This window comes from Gymnogyps californianus, chromosome 2 (genome assembly GCF_018139145.2).
Source record: "Gymnogyps californianus isolate 813 chromosome 2, ASM1813914v2, whole genome shotgun sequence".
Taxonomy (NCBI): domain Eukaryota; kingdom Metazoa; phylum Chordata; class Aves; order Accipitriformes; family Cathartidae; genus Gymnogyps; species Gymnogyps californianus.
In genome coordinates, this window is record NC_059472.1 from 41,314,332 (window position 1) to 41,335,659 (window position 21,328).

Genomic DNA, 21,328 nt, shown 5'->3' on the forward strand with positions numbered 1-21,328 from the left:
TATGAACTGTTTGCTTTTCTTTTTGGTGTGAGCTCCTATAGTCATCTTTTGAAGTATTATTGCACTTAAATGGATGAGCAAGTAAATAATTAAACCACCACCATCCCCAGACCAATTCTGGATCCAAGTTAGTTCTGAAAGAATAGCTGAAGTGACTCCCCACACCCATCTTAGAACAAACACTACCTACACTAAAGTTAGTTGCTTTGACTTTGGGCTACCCCCCACTCTGAGGAAGACTGAAGTTCAGCAATCCTAGAGTTCATAGATGAAACATGGAACAGAGCATAAAAAAAGAAGTCACTCACCAAAACTGGTATTTAACATCAGATGACTTCACTTTACTTACAAAGTCCCAGCTGAACATGCCTATGACCTATGGCAGTGGGTTGACCCCAACCAGCAGCTGAGCCCCACTGAGTTTTCCACTCACCCACCCCACAGCAGGATGGGTAAGAGAATCAGAAGGGCAAAAGCTAAGAAAACTTGTGGGTTGCAAAAAAGAGTTTACTAAGTAAAGGGAAAGGAAAAAAAAAGAAGAAAAAAGTGTGATGCAACAGCAATCACTCACTACATCCCACCAGCAGACTGATGCCCAGCCAGCCTCCAAGCACCAACTACTTTGGAAAAACTCCCCCCCAAATTATTGCTGAGCATGATGTCAAATGGTGTGGAATTTTGCTTTGGTCAATTTGGGTCAGCAGAGCCAGCTGTGTTCCCTCTCAGCCTCTTGGCCACCCCCAGCCTACTCAACAGGGGGCAGGGGACAGAGCGAGAAGCAGAAAAGGCTTTGACACTGTACAAGCACTGCTCAGCAAGAACATTGGTGTGTTATCACACTGCTTTAGTCACAAGTCTCAAACACAGCACCATACCAGCTGCGATAAAGAACGTTAACTCTGTCCCAACCAGACCCAGTACACCCAGCAGGCTGCAAACAGTTTTAAAATGAAATTGCAACTATACAATTAGTATGTCTTGTAGAACAGCTAGGCTGCTATTCCACATGTTAAGGTGAAGGTATGAAAAGAGTTAAGCATCTCTTGTCTGAAGTAGCCCAGATCTACCCTTTTAAAACATCTCAACATTGTAGGCAGTGAGCTTCTTTAGAAAGCTATTTTAAACTGTATTTCCTATCTCGTCTTTGTGTTGGTTGAAACTGACCTCAACAAAACAAGCCTGTCTTAGCTCATCTTAAGTATGCACGCACACAGTATCTAAAGTTTCAGTCATTTATTTGGTTATTTCTGAATCCTTAAGAACATGGTTAAGGCGAGAGATAAGCATATTAGTTACAATTTGTATAACAAGTAATAAAAAGATTTGCATATCTGTACACTACTTATTTAATATGCTTACTGAATGATGCCTTTAGCTACATTCAGCTTAGCTGGCATTCTTGTGTAAACAGTATTTACTAGAACAAAAAATTAACTAGTACTAGCCATACTTCTAATACACTATTTCAAATCTACTTTTGCAAACAGAAAGCAGTAAAAATACTCATTTGTCTTAGACATACAAAGCACATCATTGTCCTAGGTAACAACACGTAACTTTGCAAGTGATAATCTGGTTCCTTTAGTTGCAATGGCTTATAGTAGTAGTAAACTAAATAAAAGACCTATGAAAAGAAGTCATAACACAATTGGAATTTCACATTTGTCAAGCATATAAGGCTACAAGTTTTACAGTTTGTGAATAAACGAGATATGTTGAACTGTAACATTCCCAGCCATTATAGATGCAAATGCTTGATGCAGCATATTTTCTCTTAGCCTCCAGAAAGGCTCATGTGCAGAAGAAAGAAATCACTGAGTATAATAGCCCAAGTTTAGTGGAATCATCATTATATATATGTACACACACATACATGATGCAAGTTTAGACTTCAGGAACAGAGTGATCCATCAGGCTTTTCATAATGCTAGTCGCCATCCTAAAGAAAAGGAAAAGGCATTCAGTTTTGTAAGACAACTCCAGAAGACCACTAAAGCTTCTGATCACTGTATCTTTGTCATTGCTAGCCCTTTAATACAATTTAAACGTTGGCCTTTTACACCACCATTTTTGACAACAAATACGTTGCTATAGAAAGCTCCACCAAACTGTACACACAGAAGAGAAGCCCATGATACTCAACATTTTTATTAGTAACTGAGCTGTGTTATCAGCATTTTTCAGGATGGGGCATGTGTGCAAGCAGAGTATATCACAAGTGTGAGGGAAGGAGGGCAGGGGGAAAGGTGGCTGCTAAACTGAAAACTGTTTTGTAGAAAGAGCATACCAAGTGGAGGAAAAAAAAAAAAAGACTCAATTATACCTGAAGCATTATTAATTTCTAGCAACTTCAAAAACATATTTTTGCAGGAGACATTCAGTTGTAGAAAGCCAATGCTGCCAAAGGATTAGAAAAAACACAACAGATTCTGCAGGATACAGTTATGTCACCAGAATTAGTTGCACTAGAAACAACATTTTAGTTACAAGGTAACAAATACTTGTGTTAGCCATGTACTTGAAAGCTCTCCGAAACTCAAGTTTAGTCCAATTACAGTTAGAAAAGGGTTTTTCAAGAGAAGAAAAGGCAAAGGAGCATCACTACCATATGATTAGTTTAAAAACAGAACCAGAACACACCGGTTTGACTAAACCACCAGATTAAGCAAATTTTCAGACTCCCCCCACCCCCTCTCCAGCCTTCATGTTAAGTTTGTAATTAGGTTGTATCATAGGTACATTTTGTTTAACCTACAAAAAATAGTCACTGTCAACTGGATTATAATTAACACATGGCTGCTTTGTTTATTACCTACCTCTTTATTATATACTCATAAATACTGGAAGGCATGACAGTAATGGTCACTACATTTCCAGCTGTTGCCAAGATGTCTGCAATCTGGGGGTCCTGTTATTAAACAAGAAGTCATATGAGCAACATTACTCAAGCTGACTAGTAAAGCAGCAGTTCAAGAGCTTTTTCTAGACACATTTCACACAGCTTAGGAGACCCACAACTCCTTGCTTGGAGTATTTAACCTTCAGGGTAAATAACTGAACCTGCAATACCACTTCATAGATGTTTGGTTATCAGTATCTTGCACGAACTGAGTAGAGAACGGATACAGACATTATACACAGAATTCCTACTAGAATTTGATACAGGCTGGCAGGAGGAAGCTTATTCTTTGTTTTGCCAGCAAAGTTAGACTAAAGATAAAAACTGAGGGTCAGCCTCGCCAGGTAGAGGCAGAGAGGAACGGAATGAGTTGCCCTGCCTACAGATACAAAACTGCAAAGAAGCCTCAAAACATACATGTCTCTCCAATCATGCCAAGTTACCTCTCATGACTGACTTTTTAATGTTACAAACATTAAACAAATATTACAATCCTTTTCCCTCTCCAAAACACAATTACTATACACACACAAAAAGCTCACAGCTACCACACCCACCACATACTACTTATTTTACCTTCAATCCAATTACATTCTGGCCATTAATTTCACAGATGTTGTGCTCTGTAAGAAGTCCATTCCTCGCAGCAGAACTGTCTTTCACTATTGAGGTTATTTTTCCATTCTTGAATATGAAACCAACATGCCCTGTGCTGTCCTTATGCATAGTAATAATTCGTTCAAAAGGCCTGTAAGACATTTAAAATGCAAAACCATGTTTTCAGTCTACTAAACCACAGAAAGAACCACACACTATTTCAGCATCTTTCACTTACAAAAACTAATTGCACTCTAAAAGACTCATACATCAACTACAATGAGAAGTAGTTGGGTTTAACTTCATTTTGTTAATATTGTTATATTAATATGTACTTGTTTATAAACCTTACCTGTTTTCCCTGTTCTACAGGCATTTCACCATCTGGATTAATAGAAATACAAAAATCCCATACAACATCCACCCACCCACCACCACAACCAACCAACTACAAATGGCCATTAAGTTTTCTCTGCAAACATTACAAGGTAGATAACAGCACAGGCAGTTTTAACAACTGTACGTAGACCACAGGATTCTGGAGTAGAAGGCTTCCCCAACAACATTTCTACTGCTTTACAGACAATAAACCTTTAAATTGTGTCTTAAAAAGCCAGTAAATCCAGGAAGGGGGTAGGGAGTTGGGCACAGAAGTGGTAGACAGAGCAGGGAATCTACTACCACAGTATTCTGATTCAATACACAACAGAAGTAGCTGCCCTGATAGAAGCAGCACGCCCTCCGCTGGGTCAAACTTGGTTCTTAAACAAGAATGAACACTGAAAAAGCTTCGAGATGTATACCTAGTCATATCATGTATCATCTGTCTTCTCATAGCCTACAGACCTTATGTTGAATCTGACCTATTATTACTACATACAACTAGCTACAAGCTCATTATTTAATACAATTAAAAATCTGTATTGGCTCATCAAGCATACTTGTAGCAAAACTGGCATTAATTCATATGTAAGCAACAGTTCACAAAAAAACTATCATGCTAAATAAAAATGCAAATGTATTCATTAATACAGCGAATATTTTGGTACCATCTTTTATTGCTTTTTCAATTAGTATAAGCAAAAGTCAAACTGTGTCCCAAAAAAGCACAGAACTCTTGAATTCAGAGTTTAAATTTGACTTGTGCTATCACTCATTAGTTTACCTTGAAAAATGTTACACCTCATCGTGCCCAGGCAAGTGTGCACTGAAAGTTTACAAGTTAACAACTATTTTGACTGTTCCCCACAAAAGGGAACATTTCTGAGGATCTTTACTATTGAAGTACATGGACAAACAGATTTTGTTATGCCTGCAGTCCTGCTCAAGCAAGGGAGACCCAAACCCCACAGAATTACTCCGAGATGGGTAATGACAATCCGTATCTGCAGTTGGCTTTACCTGTCCCGAATGATCATTGAAATCCTTTCTCCAGAAGCCTGTTTCAGAACTTTATGCGCTTTATCAGAACTCCATCCTGCACAGTTTTCACCATTGATCTGCAGAACTTGGTCCCCAAACCGCAGACCAGCAAGGGATGCTGGAGAGTTTGCCTGAACTAACTGGACAAATACACCCTACAAAAGACAAAAAAAAAAAGGGGGGGGGGGGAGAGGAAGTTCTTCCTTAAAGATGAAGACCAGTGACAGAACGCACAGCCCTTAAAAGTTTCCCATTCTCTATGTAATACCAACCAAACGAACAGAGGGACTTGCTAATTCTCTCTCCTTAAGACGCATTATTGAAATTTCAGTCTGTTTCCAGATTTATTTAAAAGACAGACCGATAATTAATGCTAGAATAAAGTTCAGAAATGGGCAAATTTGTTCTGTCTAGATCTCTAGACATTAAAAAAAGACACAAGCATAACATTAAAGCCTTACTCGAAGGGGTAAATGCTATTCTATTTTAACAAGAAATCTGAACAACTGGATCAAGACAGACTAGTGGTAAATTTGTGTATCTCCTTGTGCACTTTAATAATTCCTATGCCAGACATCAGAGTCTATATATAGCTGGAGAAATAGATCAGCAATGCTAGGAACTCTATGGCAGATTTTTCCTTCTGCCTTTCCTTCTTTCCTTCACAACCCCATTACTTTTCAACTTTTTATGGATTATGACTTGGTAGCACCTCAGGTAAAAAACCCAAGGTGTTACAAAACTATTTCTAGTCAAAAGTACCCCTAAAAACCAAGAAAGAATATCAAGGCAAACTGCAGATAATACCGGGGGCGGGGGGGGAGGGGAGCAGGGCAGCATGGATTTCAAAAAATAAAACAAAAAACCCACCTACTCTAAGAAAACCTCAGCACTTCCTGGGTTAAAGTGCCTTTTTTTTTTTTTTTTTTTTAAACATTCCGATTAAACGGCCTTGCCAAGGAAAAAAAAAAAAATAGCAAGAACAAACAGAATAGCATTTTCCATGTTGAGAATCAAAAGATACTGAAACAGAGAAGCTCCAGAGCAGGTTTAAGGATCTTCTTGCAGCTATGTTCATGTTAAGGGAAACTCAAAAAAGCCTACTCTGAAATTATTCTTTACATATAGGTAAGATGACACCCTCACTATCCTTACTTTTCTCACCAGCAACACACTGCAAGAATCTATAAAAGAGGAGCTACTTCTAAGCCATGGGCAGTTCTCTGCATACTGCTGAACTTTAAGTACTGCCCAGCGTTTCCACAAAGACAGAGACAAGAAGTCTTGAACTGCTAACAAGTATCACAGCAGCTCTGCAAGAACAATTTCATGCTCTAAAGTGAAAAAAAAAAATTACAAGTATTTTTCAGGTGTTATAAAACACATGGAAGTAAACTGCCACTGTAGATTTAGATCCTAGTCCAGACAGCTGGAAATCTACTTACTGATCTAATGAAGGATTTTAAAATTCTGGTAATGGATAAGCAAGCATTATACAGAAGACAGTTTCGTGACCATACACTAACTTCACTACTAATTTAATCCAGCAGTAAGATTTCTATAGGCAAAAAACAAGCTTCTATACTTACATTGTCAACAGACTTAAGGCGAAGTCCAATTTTGCCATCTTGATCTTTACATAAAATTGCTTCGCGGATGCCTTGCTTAATTTCTGCTCTGCGAATTCCAATATCATTTCCCGTCACTGGAGCTACCATGTAATTAGTAGAAGGTCGCGTTACCAGTTGCTGATTAAAACAAAATGGCCAGACAACTCAGTTTCAACTTTTTAAAATAGCTATACATAAGTTTATATGAAGTGATACTTAAAAAAACCAACACATAAATTAAATCACAACGCTAGCTCTTCCCCACCCCCCAACACTGGAAATACACTGCTTAGTTTAAGACCAGATTAAAATAGGCACTGTTACTTAAAACAATTCATTTATCAGTCAAGTATGGTACTTAAGACAAATAGTAGTCTACTTTGTAGAATGCTAGATATACATTTAAGTCTTTATACTTTTGCTTTCTAAAACATGCTTGACTGGTACCTACACCCTGTGGCTGAGCAGCTGCTGCCACTGGTAAGTTTCTCTGCACCTCTTCCTCATTGAGGCTCAGGCCCATATACTGAGAAAGTTCTGGATACAATCTGGGGTATAAGCCTATAGGAGAAAAACAGAACAAAAAAAAACCCATCAATACAATTGTTGGTTTAACAGAATGAATAGTTACTGCTTTCACATGTACAATTACTTCAACAAATCTTGTGCTATTGTAACATATTTAATTTGAAAATTACGACAGAAGACCCACGTGAATCAGGACTGTTATTCTAGCCCAGTTTAGAAAAGCAACCAGACAAGCAGCACTTTTGAGATAAAGAGCTTACAGAGAACTTTTAGTTTCAGTTACTCCATCCTTTACAGCACAAACAACATTAGACACATGGTGATAAGTTCCAAAAACAACATTGTGCTGCAGTCCATGAAGACATGCCCTTGCTCCAAAGCTTTTGGGCAATTAGTGGGGAACTACTCCCCCTCCCACCCCCAAACCCGGTATGCTGGAGAACACAGACATGCACACAGATCTTCCACCAAGTGCAAGACAGCACTCGCAAGAGGCATCCATGCCAAGGACATTCCAGATCCCCGGCATGGTAAAGTTTCTGCAGAAGACAGCCTCCTTGCTGTAAGGTCCACAGTGCAGTCTGCTTTAAGAGTCTTCATAAGAAAGTAGCTGTCATTTTCTCATAGCTTCAAAATGAAGTGGTTTTAGACATGCTTCTCAACAAGACAAAACAAACACGTCCCTTAAAATATCCAGCAGGAGATTCCTCTACACCCAAGAGGACTGGGGTGCAGGGAATGGGAGGAAAGGAAGTTAAACTGACAGACTTGTCAGACCTTGAGTCGAACCACTCTCAAAATAAGCTTGATATTGCTCTTGACATTCCACAGATAACTAACTGGTGCGATTAACAAGTGGCAGTTGTGAGAACTCTTAAGAGTCCACCCGTTGTTCTCACCAAATCAGTGGGGACAGAAAAGGCTGCTCAGAAAGCAAGGTGGTGCAAGGGACGGCCTTGGAAGCAAGCAGGCTCTCCAGTTCACAAAGCTTAGGTTTCTAGTGTTCATTTATGGGTACATGTATAAAACCAGCTATTTTAAGAATCCACATTTGACCAGAGATGGAAAGTAACTTTTCTGTGAAGGAACAAAGGTCATTGCAAGGTGAATTCCAGTATAAACTAGAGACTTTTTTGCTCCTTAATACTTTCAGTGGTCATGTTTGCATGCTGCTTCACATGAAAGCTGTCTGATCTTATTTCTGGATTGATCTATCAGCTTGTAGTTTCACCAATATTGATTAATAAGCTTTTAATGAATATTTCTTCTATTTTTGCTTGTGTTTTCAAGACCCTAGGATTATATACAATTAACACTGCACAAGACTTCTGCTGCTACTAGATTTTTCTCTTTTGTTCTTCATCAAAGACCACAACACAGGATGCATCTTTGCTGGCTGCATTACACTCTCATTCAAAACAGAGAGACCTCCAAATAGCAGAACACATCCGAAAGCTCTTGATGTTGTATATTGTCCTGCCTCTGCCAGGACAGAGGGATTCCCAGTGGGTCTGGCACATCCTATAGATGGTGTAGGCCTCCCTTCATTTGGGATATATTGAGTGATTAATCACTCTTCAGCCACACAGCTCCTGAGCAATTCACACACAAGCTGATGTCAAAATTATGTCATTTGGCCAGCAGCCCCAAAAACTGCAGGAGAATTCAAACTCTGGACAGCAGAAAGAATGCTGCCAAGACGGGACTGCTGAAGCAAACTCAAATCTGGTCTGGTGAGTTTAGGCCAGGTAAGTATCTATTCCAGAAAGGGTCTACGAGAGGCAGCTCTCTGGTGAGCTATACAAACTCCTGCCTTAAAAGTCATCTTGGACACACCAGCACCAAGAGGAGAACTGGAGACAAAGTTAAAACAAGAGTTAAAAAGAGCTCAAATGGTACCAACAGCAAATCTTGTTAACGTTAGGCTCACTTGGAAAAGGTTTCGAAAAGTTCAGAGAATGGTTAGTGTTTGCCACGACTTCATTTTATAAGCAAACACTAGTTTTTGACTCCTATAGCACCTTACCAAGGTGGGTGTTGGCATTTCCAAAAAGGCATGCTCTCACCCTTTGTAAACAGGGTTACATATTTATAGGTATTTTTGACTGTACTGTTAACTTTAGGATTTCATAACTGTTTTCCACAACATTAGGATACTATACAGTACATGAGCTTACCTCCATCATGAGGAATAGGAGCAGAAGCTTCAGACAAGATTGCTGGATTAGTTGGATTTGAAGAAAAGGCAGTCTGAGCCTAAAAGCAAAGAAACTCATATACATTATCTTGTACAAGAAAAAAAAAAATCTATGAAATCTTATTATGCAGGCAGGAGACTAGACATTTCCTTTTTTCTTGTACATGCTAGTTACTACTCATCTTGAAGTTCTGAAGTCAATCTTTTTCTTTGAAAAAAGTAACTTCAATATAATATGCTGTAGTAGTATCAAAATACTTCTGTAGATCAACTTGTATCTTCCTCAGAGACAAGGCTACAGTTATAATGTAGAAAGACTTTACTGTCAACCTGTTCTGTTTTTGTCATCAAGCAAGTTAAAGAGCCTTAAAAGACAAATTAAACTTGGCTGACAAAGCTTTATAACTTCAAGTTTTAAGGTATGACCTTTGGCAGAGTGTTTTGTAATTACTTTTTTCAGCTGGGCAGCAGCAGTTTTACCTCTTCACCATTTACAGATGTTATTCATGAGTTCTACCATAGTCCCTTACAGGTTGCAAGTTCCACACAATGCAATGCTACTAGTTTAATACCTTCTGAAAGAAATGGACCTTCTAACATGATTTTTCTACAGAAGTTGCCACTAAAGTGAACACACTAAGCTTAATTTCTATATTGCTTACTGACTCACAAATATAAGAAATCGTATTAAAGTAAGCCAGTTTCCTTCCTTCTCAATACCTCAGCTACTACTTTTTTGGCCTTGTGTAATCATGACCAGTGAAAAACACTGCCTTACAGAGGCCTGTTAAGCGTGATGGAAATAGCTATCCCAATAGCTTTCCTGAGGTTGAAGGTCAAAAGTGGGGGGGAAATTACTAAATGCATAGTGAAACATTATGCTGAACAGTACGCATAAGTCATCTAACACAACATGATGGTCAAATTACTTCATGTTTTTAAGGAAATCATGCTTAAAAATAGAAGGCTTCATAGTCCTGTACTCTCCAGGAAGTTGTTCTCAGAAAAAAGTTTCAGAACAAGAATGACTCATTATTTATCAGTATCAGATGTATTTAGAAGAATAGCCTCCAACTCAAATGCCGGACAAAAAGAACAGGTTAGAATATTTAATGTAACAAGTCCGTTTGTTTTAACCAGCAGTCATTTTAATCTCACTCACTTCTTGTGGATACAGACTTTTACATTCAGTACTCTGCCCCCTTTTCTCCTAAGGGTGCTCTCAGATGTATTTAAAAAGACAGCATTTTATAATGCACTTTTTGGGAGAGGCAAATAATTTAGCCTTTGCTACCTGCTGTGGCCAGCAGGTCGAGGGAGGTGATTCTCCCCCTCTACTCTGCTCTGGTGAGACCCCACCTGGAGTACTGCATCCAGCTCTGGGGTCCTCAGCACAGGAAAGACAGGGACCTGTTGGAGCAGGTCCAGAGGAGGGCCACAAAAATGATCAGAGGGGTGGAACACCTCTCCTGTGAGGAAAGGCTGAGACAGTTGGGGTTGTTCAGCCTGGAGAAGAGAAGGCTCCGGGGAGACCTTATAGCAGCCTTTCAATGCTTAAATGGGACTTACAAGAAAGATGGGGACAGACTTTTTAGCAGGGCCTGTAGTGATAGGACAAGGGGTAATGGTTTTAAACTAAAGGAGAGTAGATTCAGACTAGATATAAGGAAGAAATTTTTTACAATGAGGGTGGTGAAACACTGGACCAGGTTGCCCAGGGAGGTGATAGATGCCCCATCCCTGGAAACATTCCAGGTCAGGTTGGACAGGGCCCTGAGCAACCTGCTCTAGTTGAAGATGTCCCTGCTCATTGCAGGGGGGTTGGACTAGATGACCTTTAAAGGTCCCTTCCAACCCAAACTATTCTATGAAAAATATCAGTGAAAAGGGAATGGCTTACTCTTGAAATAATGATATTTAGCAACAACAGTATTTACTTCCCCTCTCTCACAGCTACACTCAGTACACAGCCCATTACCCCCCTAGTTCCTACTACGGTCGATAGGAGCAAGATGCTGTCACGTAACTGCTGAAGGGCATCTTCCCCATTGACAATGGCAACAAGAACACCCAAGCGACTCCACTGGGGTTCTGTAACCGAATGCTCTTGGCTCTACCTCCCTTCTCTCCCACTTCCACATGAATTTTCTCATAGGCTGTCTTGCTTATCATCCCACTCATCAAGTGGTAGAACTTTGTGAAATCTTGATTTAAACTTTGAGTGGACAGTCATCTTTAAGTATGACAGCAAGCACCTGCCCCATATGAACTAACTTCTGGAAAACTGACCTTTGAGATTACAGTGTCACCAAGGATTAAACTAGCCTAACAGAACAGTTTGTTATGCTCCCTATAGAAACCTCTACAGGGTTTACTCTTATTTGTCTGTGAAACACCACAACAGACTACAGGCGTAGTCACACGAACAAGGCACTCTGCCCAAGTTCATAAGCCCTGGTGACCGTACGGGCAAGACAATGTACAAGAGTCCCTGCTCTATAAAATGACTAAACATGTATCTATGGTTCAAGGTTTACAGGACTCTGCATATAGATACCCTACTTCCATTTCCTCACTGCTTCATTCAGTGGTCAGAGAGGTTAAGCAGCAGAAAGACCACATTTAATATTTTTAATTGTAATACATAAACTCTAGCAGTTGGTCATTAAAAGGCTGAAGGAGCACATTCTTGGCTCCAGGCTACTTTTTTTAGTTCAGCATTACCTGACTGTAGATAAAGGACTTTGGTAAGATACGAAGAATAGGGTGGAGTAGGTGGACACAGCAAGGACAAATCCCAACACAGTGCCCACAACTTCGAGCCCCACCCCACACATACAAACACAGGTGAGACTGAGGCACTCCACTTTGGGACAGCACAGAAGAGCTAATAAGCTGTTCTGTGCAGTTTGCTTGATTGCTTCCCCATGAGAAGGACAAGGACAGAAGTAGCAGCCACCTTAAAATGCAGTATAACTCATTTCTGTTGTTTAAACTGGGAGGGAATCCAGTTTAAGTCTAGGAAGGAAAAATGGAAGCTAGGTAAAATGCTGAAGAAAGCAAGGAAACTCCTTGTAAAATACATTCATGTCAAATTTCTCATGGAGTTTTTATCCACTAAATGTTTTCATTATTGTTTCACAGACTTTTTTTTCATCCTCATCTGTCTAATAATAAAGCCACCAATACTCTTACACATAAAGGGTTTTACACAAATGTGATAATCTTGGAAGTACTGAGAGAACTGGTCACTACCACGAAATAGCCAGAGGCAAGTCTGTGATTCCAGATGATGTTGAGAGTGCCAGTGCTCTATTTTTGTGCGCAACTGACCATGAAAGCTTTCTGCCACAGGTTTGGACACCAGGAGTGAGACACAGCAGGTTTATTAGTTCAGTCAACACCTATTCATCACATCAGAGCTGGAGTATAAGAGATTGACTATGTCTACTTAAGACCAAGTATCTATACTTCAAAAAACCTAAACATATCAACACATTAAAGACAAATGAGTATAAATGAATATATAAAACAAAATAAATATACTCAACAGTGGTAAAATAAGCATTAATCATATTGTATCAAGCTACAAAGTAAAGAGTTGGTCTTTCCCGTTTTAGAGTGTGATGGTAAAAGTCTCCGCTTCCCTGGATTAAATATCATCAGATATATTATTGTCATCAAAACTCATCTTATTAAAGCCCACCATACCTGAATAACTTTGTCCACCTTCAGATCTTCCAGGGAAGGATAGAGAGACATTTTGATGCAGTCTCACTAGGTAGAGGGAAGATCAGAAAAAAAAAAGGGGGGGGGGAGGGGAGGGGAGGAAGCAAACAAACAACAGGGTTAGCTGTCAGATATTTACTTAGCATTACAACTTAAAAAAGAAGAAAAAGAAAAAGAAAGCCGACAAAGTGTTAAATAAGTGATCTCTGACCTGCAAGTCTTAGCACTACGGTTACCTGGCACTGCAGACAAAGTCCATTAAGACTACCCATTTAATCCATTATCAGTAATAGCCTTTGCATAATAGGCTTTATTTAATATACTTAGCGTTGTCAAAGTTTAGGTCTCAACAATGAGAAAGCCTATACAGAGAAAACCGTTTCACATTAAATATTGCAAAGACAGACTTTAGGAGGCCAGGATGCAATGATTATGAGGGTTAAGAGGAAAAAAATCTAACCATCCTCCTCCCAACTGGGACAGTATTTTATATACAACTGCGGAAGCTTTCACTCTGTTATCCAAAGTATCTAAACACTTTCATCAGTTCTGATATTCCAGTAAGAAGCCAGTAAAGAGAACTGGTTTCCCATATCCATTTGCAACACATTAATTGCAGCAAGAGACCGTAAACCAGCAAGATTCAGTCAGTGGTGAGTTTCAAAACACACGGAGGCTTCAGGCTGGCTCTTCATGTGATGTTGGGAGAGCCCTGTGACAACTTATCAGGAAGTCATACAACAAAAGAAAACCAAGGGAAAAAAAACCAAGCAAAACCAAAAAACCCACTTCACATGATCCTCTAAAGCACCACACTGACATCCAGCTCTGCTAGAGCTGGGCACCTGAGGCTTCAGGAAATCCCATTTTTCCAGAGCTCCTTCACTCACACTCTCACTGAGGTCAGCTGAACTCTTCAAAACCATAATAAAACATTTCACATCAACATATGGGAACATGTTAATGAGAGAGGGGAGAGGGACAGAAACAGAAGACAACAAAATGTGACACAGTTTTGCAAGTTATAGAAGGCACTAAGAACACAGTTAATGAGGCAGCTCTATTAAAAGCTTTCGGTTTGGGGATTCATTTTCTCATCCAAAGAACAGAGGTCCTCATTCGTGTAGCAATTTACCAAAAATTCCAGACTAAAAGTGACCACTGCATAAATCCTCAAGCTACTGCTTCTCAAGTGCAGATATTAAGTTGATTTTTAAAAAACCCACACACACACCGATGCCTAATGTGATATCGCAGTAACACAATAGACATCTCTTCGTATTACACTAAGCTCATAGACAGCTTTTCTACTTGGTCACTCTGCTGAACAACAGCTCCAGTATCACGTCAAACTACAATTAAAACTTCAAAAAAGCGTGCCCTAAATGTGATGGAGATCTAAACTGTGAACGCGTGGCCAGTTATGTTGTAATAATTAATTGCCACTGACATTTTCGACTAATTGCTGCAACTAAACCAAACATAGTTGAAGCCTGGAAGCTTTATAAATTAAACATACACATTTAAAACCAGTTTAAAGTTCTGTTTTAATCCAGCATTGACCTGAAACAATCAAGTGCTTTTGCTCATCCAAAATGGGTAAATAGCAAATGCAAGTCCAAGCCCGGCAAACCCCTCGCTCAGGTAAGCGGTGCCCGGATGCTGCATTCTGCTGCTAACACCAGTCAAGTCACATGCAGCATCAGACTCACCATCTACTTCTATGCTACAGCTGCCCTAGTACGCTCAGGTGCTGGTCCAAGCACTGGCACATGTTCAAAGCCAGCACAGCCCCGGCAGCGCGCAGGCAGGAAAACAGGGCAGGCTAAGGATGGTGCATTCCCAAAGGAGTCACCCCGTTTCAGGGCGACAAGGGGCACAGGAGCAGCATTTTGTGGATGGCAAGCTCTGACATCCACACAGCAGCGGAGCACAGCACAGGGTCTGCTGGGTCCCTTGCCCCAGTGACCGACTTCCACGCCGCAAACCCCAGCGTGTTTACACCTCGGCCAGCTTTAGTTCTCCTCCACAGACAAGTCTCACTCTGCACGCGATTACTGGTGACATTTGTCACAGACGGGCAACCTCAACCTTCCTCTAGTTTACAAAGAGGAGCTTTGGTGCTTTCTGTAGAAAAGTATTAGCAAAGCTAAACATATATTAGTTCTTGGATCGTATAAGATGACACTCCAGCAGCTTATCCTGCCACTTTACAACCCCCCCCGGCCACCTCCCCTCCCCAGCCAAGGGCTCACAAACCCAAGCGTGTCACCACTACCAAGGAGCTGCCCAGCTAGCTCCCTTGTTGTAATCTCACCAGTTACTATTTTTGGTTTTCCAACTAAATAGCCATAATAACTGTCACCACTGTAATTGCATTCAGTGAGCTCCTAACTTTGGATACAGCATTTTCAATTTCTACACAGGCAGTTGCAGTAAATAATCCTCCTTAGGTAAAGCAAGATCCACAAAAATACCGTATTTAGTTTAAAATATGACCTTTTAATAACAATTGCCTGGGAGTTAATAACAGTCAGGGACCACCAGTAATCGCAGGAAGAACTTGTCCCGACTTCTGTGCAACATTATTCACAGTATAAACAAGAGTTTCAGCAGGCACTGTAACAGCTTTAGGCACTGGGAGTGGCTACCACAAAACGTGAGTCACTGTAACCTCCTTTTCTCTCAAAAATCTACACTGACACCAGAATAATTTTCCTTGATCATTTCCACATTCCCACATCTTGTGAGGAACACAAGTGTTCAGGAAAGCAAAAGTGAAATCCAAAGGAAGAGCGTGGGGCAGGAGGGACAGCCATAACTCAGGTAGCAACCTGCAAAACCCGGCGGTGAAGACCTCTTCCCCATTTCTCAGTACCCTTGGCTGGGAAGTCCGACCACTGATGCCTGTCAGCAGATCCTATCTACCAAAGGGAAGTGCCGGGCCACTGGCCAGAGACCCGTGGAAAGGCAGCACTCGTGACACCCTGGGGCTGCCAGCAGGAAGTCCTGCGGGTGGGAGTGATCTGGAGTGATCTCGAACTGCCCTCGGCAGGGCTGGGAGGAGACGGGCTTCCCAATACACTCTCCAGGTCAGAAAGTGGGGAGCTGAAGGCAGCGTGGGATCCAGCTGAACCCCACCTCTGGCCAGCCTGTTGTGGCTGCTGTCTCTGAAAGCACCAGCAGCCAATACTGGGGGAGGGAAAAAAACCAAACCAAAACAAAAAACACCATCCACAGGTGTTTTCTGCCCGTGACCCGTGGAGAGATTACAGCTGGCTGCTGTAAAGCCAGCACCTATACTGAAACACTGGTGTCCGCTTCCAGAAGTTAGAAGCTTATGAACCCAAAAATTCATCTTTAAAGCAGATCCAGGACAAAGCCTCCTGGAGGTCAGGCTGAGACATCAGCAACTAGCAGCTATTTTGCAAGACGCATTCTCCACTAATAACTCAGTGTTTCCCTTCTGATAACATACCTAATTAGTCTCTGAGCAATGGCTCTCATTATGCATTTAGCTCTGAAATCTGCTGCCTCCATTTCAGACCTGAAGCAGGGCTCGCTTGCCCGAAGAGGCATGTCACATCCACTCCACCCCTGTAGCAATATTTAGCCCGTCTAAGAAGTTATTACAAGCGTCCGAGTCTCCTTACAGTAACTGGCCGAGAAGTACGGTCCTTACGCAATGACCCCGGAGACCGAACGAGAGGTCAGAAGACACCCCCAAACCCAAGACCGCGGGAGGATGTGGACACAGACACACAAGCCTTTATTTACTCGCTGTTTCCTCTGGCCGCGGACGGAGGAGCCCCTCGGGGAGGCAGCGCCCTCGCCCGGCAGCGGCCGCTCCCCCCCGGCCGGCTCCGGCGAGCGGTCGCCCCGCGACGCACCGCCCGAGCCGGCCGGCAGCGCCGCCTCGCAGGAGCACGACACGGCTCCCCGGCGGGAGCGGGGACAAACACTGCCCTCGCAAGCGGCAAGGCGAAGCCGGCTCGGCACCGGCCTCCCCCGCCACGCCCCCTCCCCGCTCCGCCATGCCCGGCCGCCGCGCTCGCAGCCCCCTCCTCCTCCTCCCTCCCCTCACGCCACTGAGGACGGGCCGCCGCCCCGGGCCCGCGCACAAAGAGCCCCGGGGGAGGGGGCCCCGCCAGCCGGCCCCGGCCCCTCCTTTACCTCCGGCCCAGGCGGCGGCTGCCGTTCGTCGGGGCCCTCAGCGCGGTAGAGGGAGACAGACAGAGGCAGCGGCGACGGCGGCTCCCCTAAGTCCCGGCAGCGCCGCTATGAGGGGAGCGGGGGCGGCGGCGGAACTGGCCCAGCCCCGCGCATGCTCCGCCGGCGGCGGAAGTGGGCCGGGGCCGGGGCCGGGGCCCTCCGCGGCGGCTGTGGGGCGGTAGGGGAGGGAAGCCCGGCGGCGGTGGCCCAGCTGCGTTAGAAACGGCTCCGCTCCCTACCGCGGCCGGCAACGCTCCGCTCTGGTCGCTTGTTTTACTTATCCGATGGCTCACCACTGGCATTCTTCATGTTTGTACTGCCTTTGCGTCATTCGTTTGCCTTTATTGGTTCACAGCTGTCATCTTTACGAAGAAAAAAATATAATTTTCTATTCATTTTCCAGCTTTTTTTCCTGTAATAAAGCATGCTCTGCTAACTGCCTTCTGTTAGCTTTGGTTTGCATGTTTGCCAGCCAGGCGTTGGTGAGTCACGACGCGCCAGAGCCGGGGTGACCACGTCACCTGGCCGCAGTCCTTCACCTGCGTGGGCCTTCTCCCACCGGTGTGTGTCTGTAGCAGAGCACGTCTCCTGGAGGAGCTCCCCTGGAGAAACCGTGGTTTAAAGTATACCAGGGACAGGGAAATCCCGGAACAAGCTCGGGAAGAGGCTTTCATACTCAATTACCATAATTATTCCACATTTACCTTATTTATAGCATGAGCTTCTCTAGCATCAGTTTTCAGTCTTGAAAATCCTTCTGCGCTAGACTGCTTCTTGTCAAATCTTGTTCATCCTATAGATCATTAAATGTACTGAGCGCCCTAAAGCCTCTCTTCAGCTAAGAAACTAGAGCATTCAGTAGAAGAGTTTAACAGTTTGCTGGCACCGAGGAAGGAGGTCTGCTCCCACCTCCGGTCTCTTTCTCCTGTCCTCAGCCAGTCCCAGGAGTTGTCAGGCTCTTCTGTGGGACAGCTTAACTCACTGCTCCAGCAGAAATCAAACCCACCAAAAAACATGAATGTTTTTCTGCTGGGTTAGTGAGCCAAACCAGCAATGAAAGGATCTCGCAAGCACCAGCACCAGCCAGAGCAAGGGAAGAGAGGGTGTGGCTGGAAACAGGAGAGAGGAGGAGGAGGAGGAAGGAGAAACAGGAATGAGAGGGAAGGGTGATTCCCTTCCTTCTGGCACTAACAGGCTGTTTCATCATTTGAACTGCCTGCACAATTATAACCTTAGTTAAAGCTACACAGAGATTTTGTTACAATATATATTTTCCAGTCCTCATAAGTTTCTTGATCCACTCCAGTTGCCAGCAGCTTTGGTGAGCACCACAGGGGTGCATAGGATTGGGGTAGCAGCCACAGCAGTGCTGAATACAGAGGAACAGCCTCTCTCCGGCTGCTCAGAAGGCTCCTGTTTCTATATCCAACGATCAGCCAGGCCTGGCACCTTCCTGCATGCCAGCGCCTGAACCATCAGCTTAATTGCATAGTCATGCAACTACAGATCATTAAATACATATGAAGTGCAATTTTGAGCTTAGGGTATGAGTTCACAAAAATCCTGTGTTAGGTGCCTTCTGGGCCAGGAGGGAGGAAGGGAATCTAGCTCTGTTTTAATAATGACAGATGATTACTGCTTTTGAAGTGCTAAATTTTCTGCATAGCCAGAAGTGATTTTTAACATAAGTGCAGTGAAAGGTTTAAAACTTTGTATGCTCAGATCGAGTGTGTAACTCTTCATCCTGCAATGAGCTCAGTGCGGTGAAGCCGTGTACCCACCCTGGAGAATCAAGAGCACTGTAGTGTCCATATAGCATGGAAACTGCAGGTGTGTGATTGACAGTTGTCCAGGTGGTGCAATTCTGCTGGGCGCCGGTGCTGACAACTGAAGGGCAATGTTTTCTTTTGGTTTGACGTTGCAAAGACCTTTCTTTTCTCCAGAAAGCTAGGTTGTTATTTGCTATTTTCTACATTACTTTATCTCTTGTCATGGTCTTTCGAGACAGCCTGCTATCAAGGTAGCAGCATTTGTCGGTGGATGTCAGACCTGCACTGTCAATGCACACTTCCTGATTTTACCCACAAGACTGTAATGGACGTTCATTTTCTTTATGATGATGTCCTAGCCTAAACACTTGGCTCCATATAGTCTATTACTTGTTGGGCATACTGTGTGTGCACTATTACCAATATGTCATCCAAGAACAAGCAAAGTCCACGTTACAGGCAGTAGCTCTGGCACCACGTCCACCTGGGGGACGTACACCTTGGTAACAAAAGTGAATCTTATCATCCTCATCTCCAAACGTGTCATGAAACACAATTGCAATAAAGATTTTAAAGAACAGTATAGGGCTGCTTCTTCTTGCTTAAGAACAGGTTTTGGACAGAGAATGATTAACCTTGTTGTACTGCAAAGCTTTCTCAAAATTATTGTTCATTTAAATATAGGAAGAAAACATAGTAAAACAGAAGGATAATCGCTGGAAAATGGCTATGTCTAATCTGTGCAACCTGTGCAGTTTGGCATGTCTCAGGGTCCTCATCCTTCAAACACACAGACCAAAGGCAATTCCAGCTACTGTTCTAGTCTTGTGTCCTTCCCGGGGAAACCAAAGCTTGGAAGGGGATGGCACACACCTCAGTCGCTCTGTGATGTGAACTGAGGACCTGGGGCAAGGGAGATACTTCTGTGCCCTGGAGTTTGGAGGGGGGCAGCAGAAGGGCCTGGCCATATCTTTCTAAGAACTCCACCGAGACTGGGGAGCTCTGAGGAGTCAGAGGTGAATCGCCCAAACGAACGGCTCTTGATTAGCTCCTGAGGTATTTGCAAAAAGATTATCTATTGTTTGAGAGAGGTGGAACAAATGGCCAAGTTATTAGATTTTGCTTGTTGAAATTAGAACACCCATGGGCAATAGTGTGGTAATTTTCCATTGTCAATATACTGTTTGTGGTTTTTTTACTAGCCTGGTGCCAACTTTCAAAGAATAATAGAAACCACCTACTGATTGGTATCAGTCTCAGCTGTTGCAAAAATCTTAATAAAATAATACATGGTTGTTACCCAAAAACTCACATTTCTCCTTTGAAGCTGGAAACAAGTTGTGCTTTTGTTTGTTAGGAAACTCTCCACCCATTCAACAATGAGACATTGTCAATGGTGACTCAAAACCTGTACAAACTGTGCAAGATAGCGCCCTGTCAGTACTGGAAATAGAATAATTGTATTAAAGCAGTTCTGTACCTGGGGTAGTTATGAGGGAGTTAACGGGTCCTGCTCTAAGCTAGGTGCAAGGAGCGTCCTGATGTATTGTTTGTATTTCTAGAACAAACCCGCCCCAAACCAGCTTAAGTAACTGTGCTGCATTGCACTGAGCTGTGCCAATACACCTCTAGACTTCGTAAACAAGAATTTTTGGACTTTGCATATAGAAACAAGAATTTCAGCATAAAACCCTGTTATACAGAAGAAATTACATTACAGGAGCTTCACTCCAGTAAGGTACTTAACATTAGAAACTGCTGTAATTAAAATTGCCTGGGTAACTTTGTTTTTGACTCCCTGTTCATATATGTTTGATCCTGTCTTTTAAGGGCAATATAATATATTACTTTCATTGTCCCCTCCTCAGCCCACCCACAGGGTGGATGGTGCTCAGCGAGTGTATAATTTTCCACTGTTCAGTTGGCAGTTTCATGCCTGATTTCCTGCCTGCTATTCAAACTCCTCTCTAAAGATGGAAATACTAATGTTGTCACCGTCTTTTCTAAATAACACTCTAGTGTCCGAGTGCTGTGCAAACAATTGCTCATTTATTTTCTGTCGTAATTCCCAGGATACAGACAGGGAATTCAGGCACTTAAGTTGAATATGCTCATAATGCATTATTCTGAGCTCTCACTTCTACAAACTTTTGTCTCATGTTTGTGAGAATACAGAAGATTTTTTGTTAAATCACCACCTTCCTGACTTCACTCACGGCTGCGTGCGCCCAACACTTCTGCAAATTAGACTCTAGGGCCTCTGTGGGGCAACTGGAAAATGAGGAAAACACAGGAACCACTTGTGGAGAGCCTGGCGAGAGAACTTGTTTGTCACTGCAGGAGAGCTCTGCAGCAGAGGTGGGAA

General features: G+C 42.7%; 1 protein-coding gene across 2 annotated transcripts; it reads right to left on the minus strand.

Moving 5' to 3' along the window:
* Window positions 1–1,218: 1,218 nt before the first annotated feature.
* SDCBP (syndecan binding protein) lies at window positions 1,219–17,230 on the minus strand. 2 transcript variants are annotated; one of them, XM_050892581.1, is made up of 9 exons: window positions 17,156–17,230; window positions 12,965–13,030; window positions 9,234–9,312; window positions 6,980–7,089; window positions 6,508–6,666; window positions 4,898–5,073; window positions 3,476–3,647; window positions 2,817–2,908; window positions 1,219–1,939 (listed from the first exon to the last, which is right to left on the minus strand). In XM_050892581.1, exons 2-9 carry the CDS (start codon window positions 13,013–13,015, stop codon window positions 1,885–1,887), a joined length of 894 nt encoding a protein of 297 aa, XP_050748538.1. In that variant the 5' UTR covers window positions 13,016–13,030; window positions 17,156–17,230; the 3' UTR covers window positions 1,219–1,884. The 2 variants fall into 2 exon arrangements, with proteins under 2 accessions (XP_050748538.1, XP_050748539.1); XM_050892582.1 differs by lacking the exon at window positions 17,156–17,230 and having other exon boundaries at window positions 12,983–13,015.
* Window positions 17,231–21,328: the final 4,098 nt, after the last annotated feature.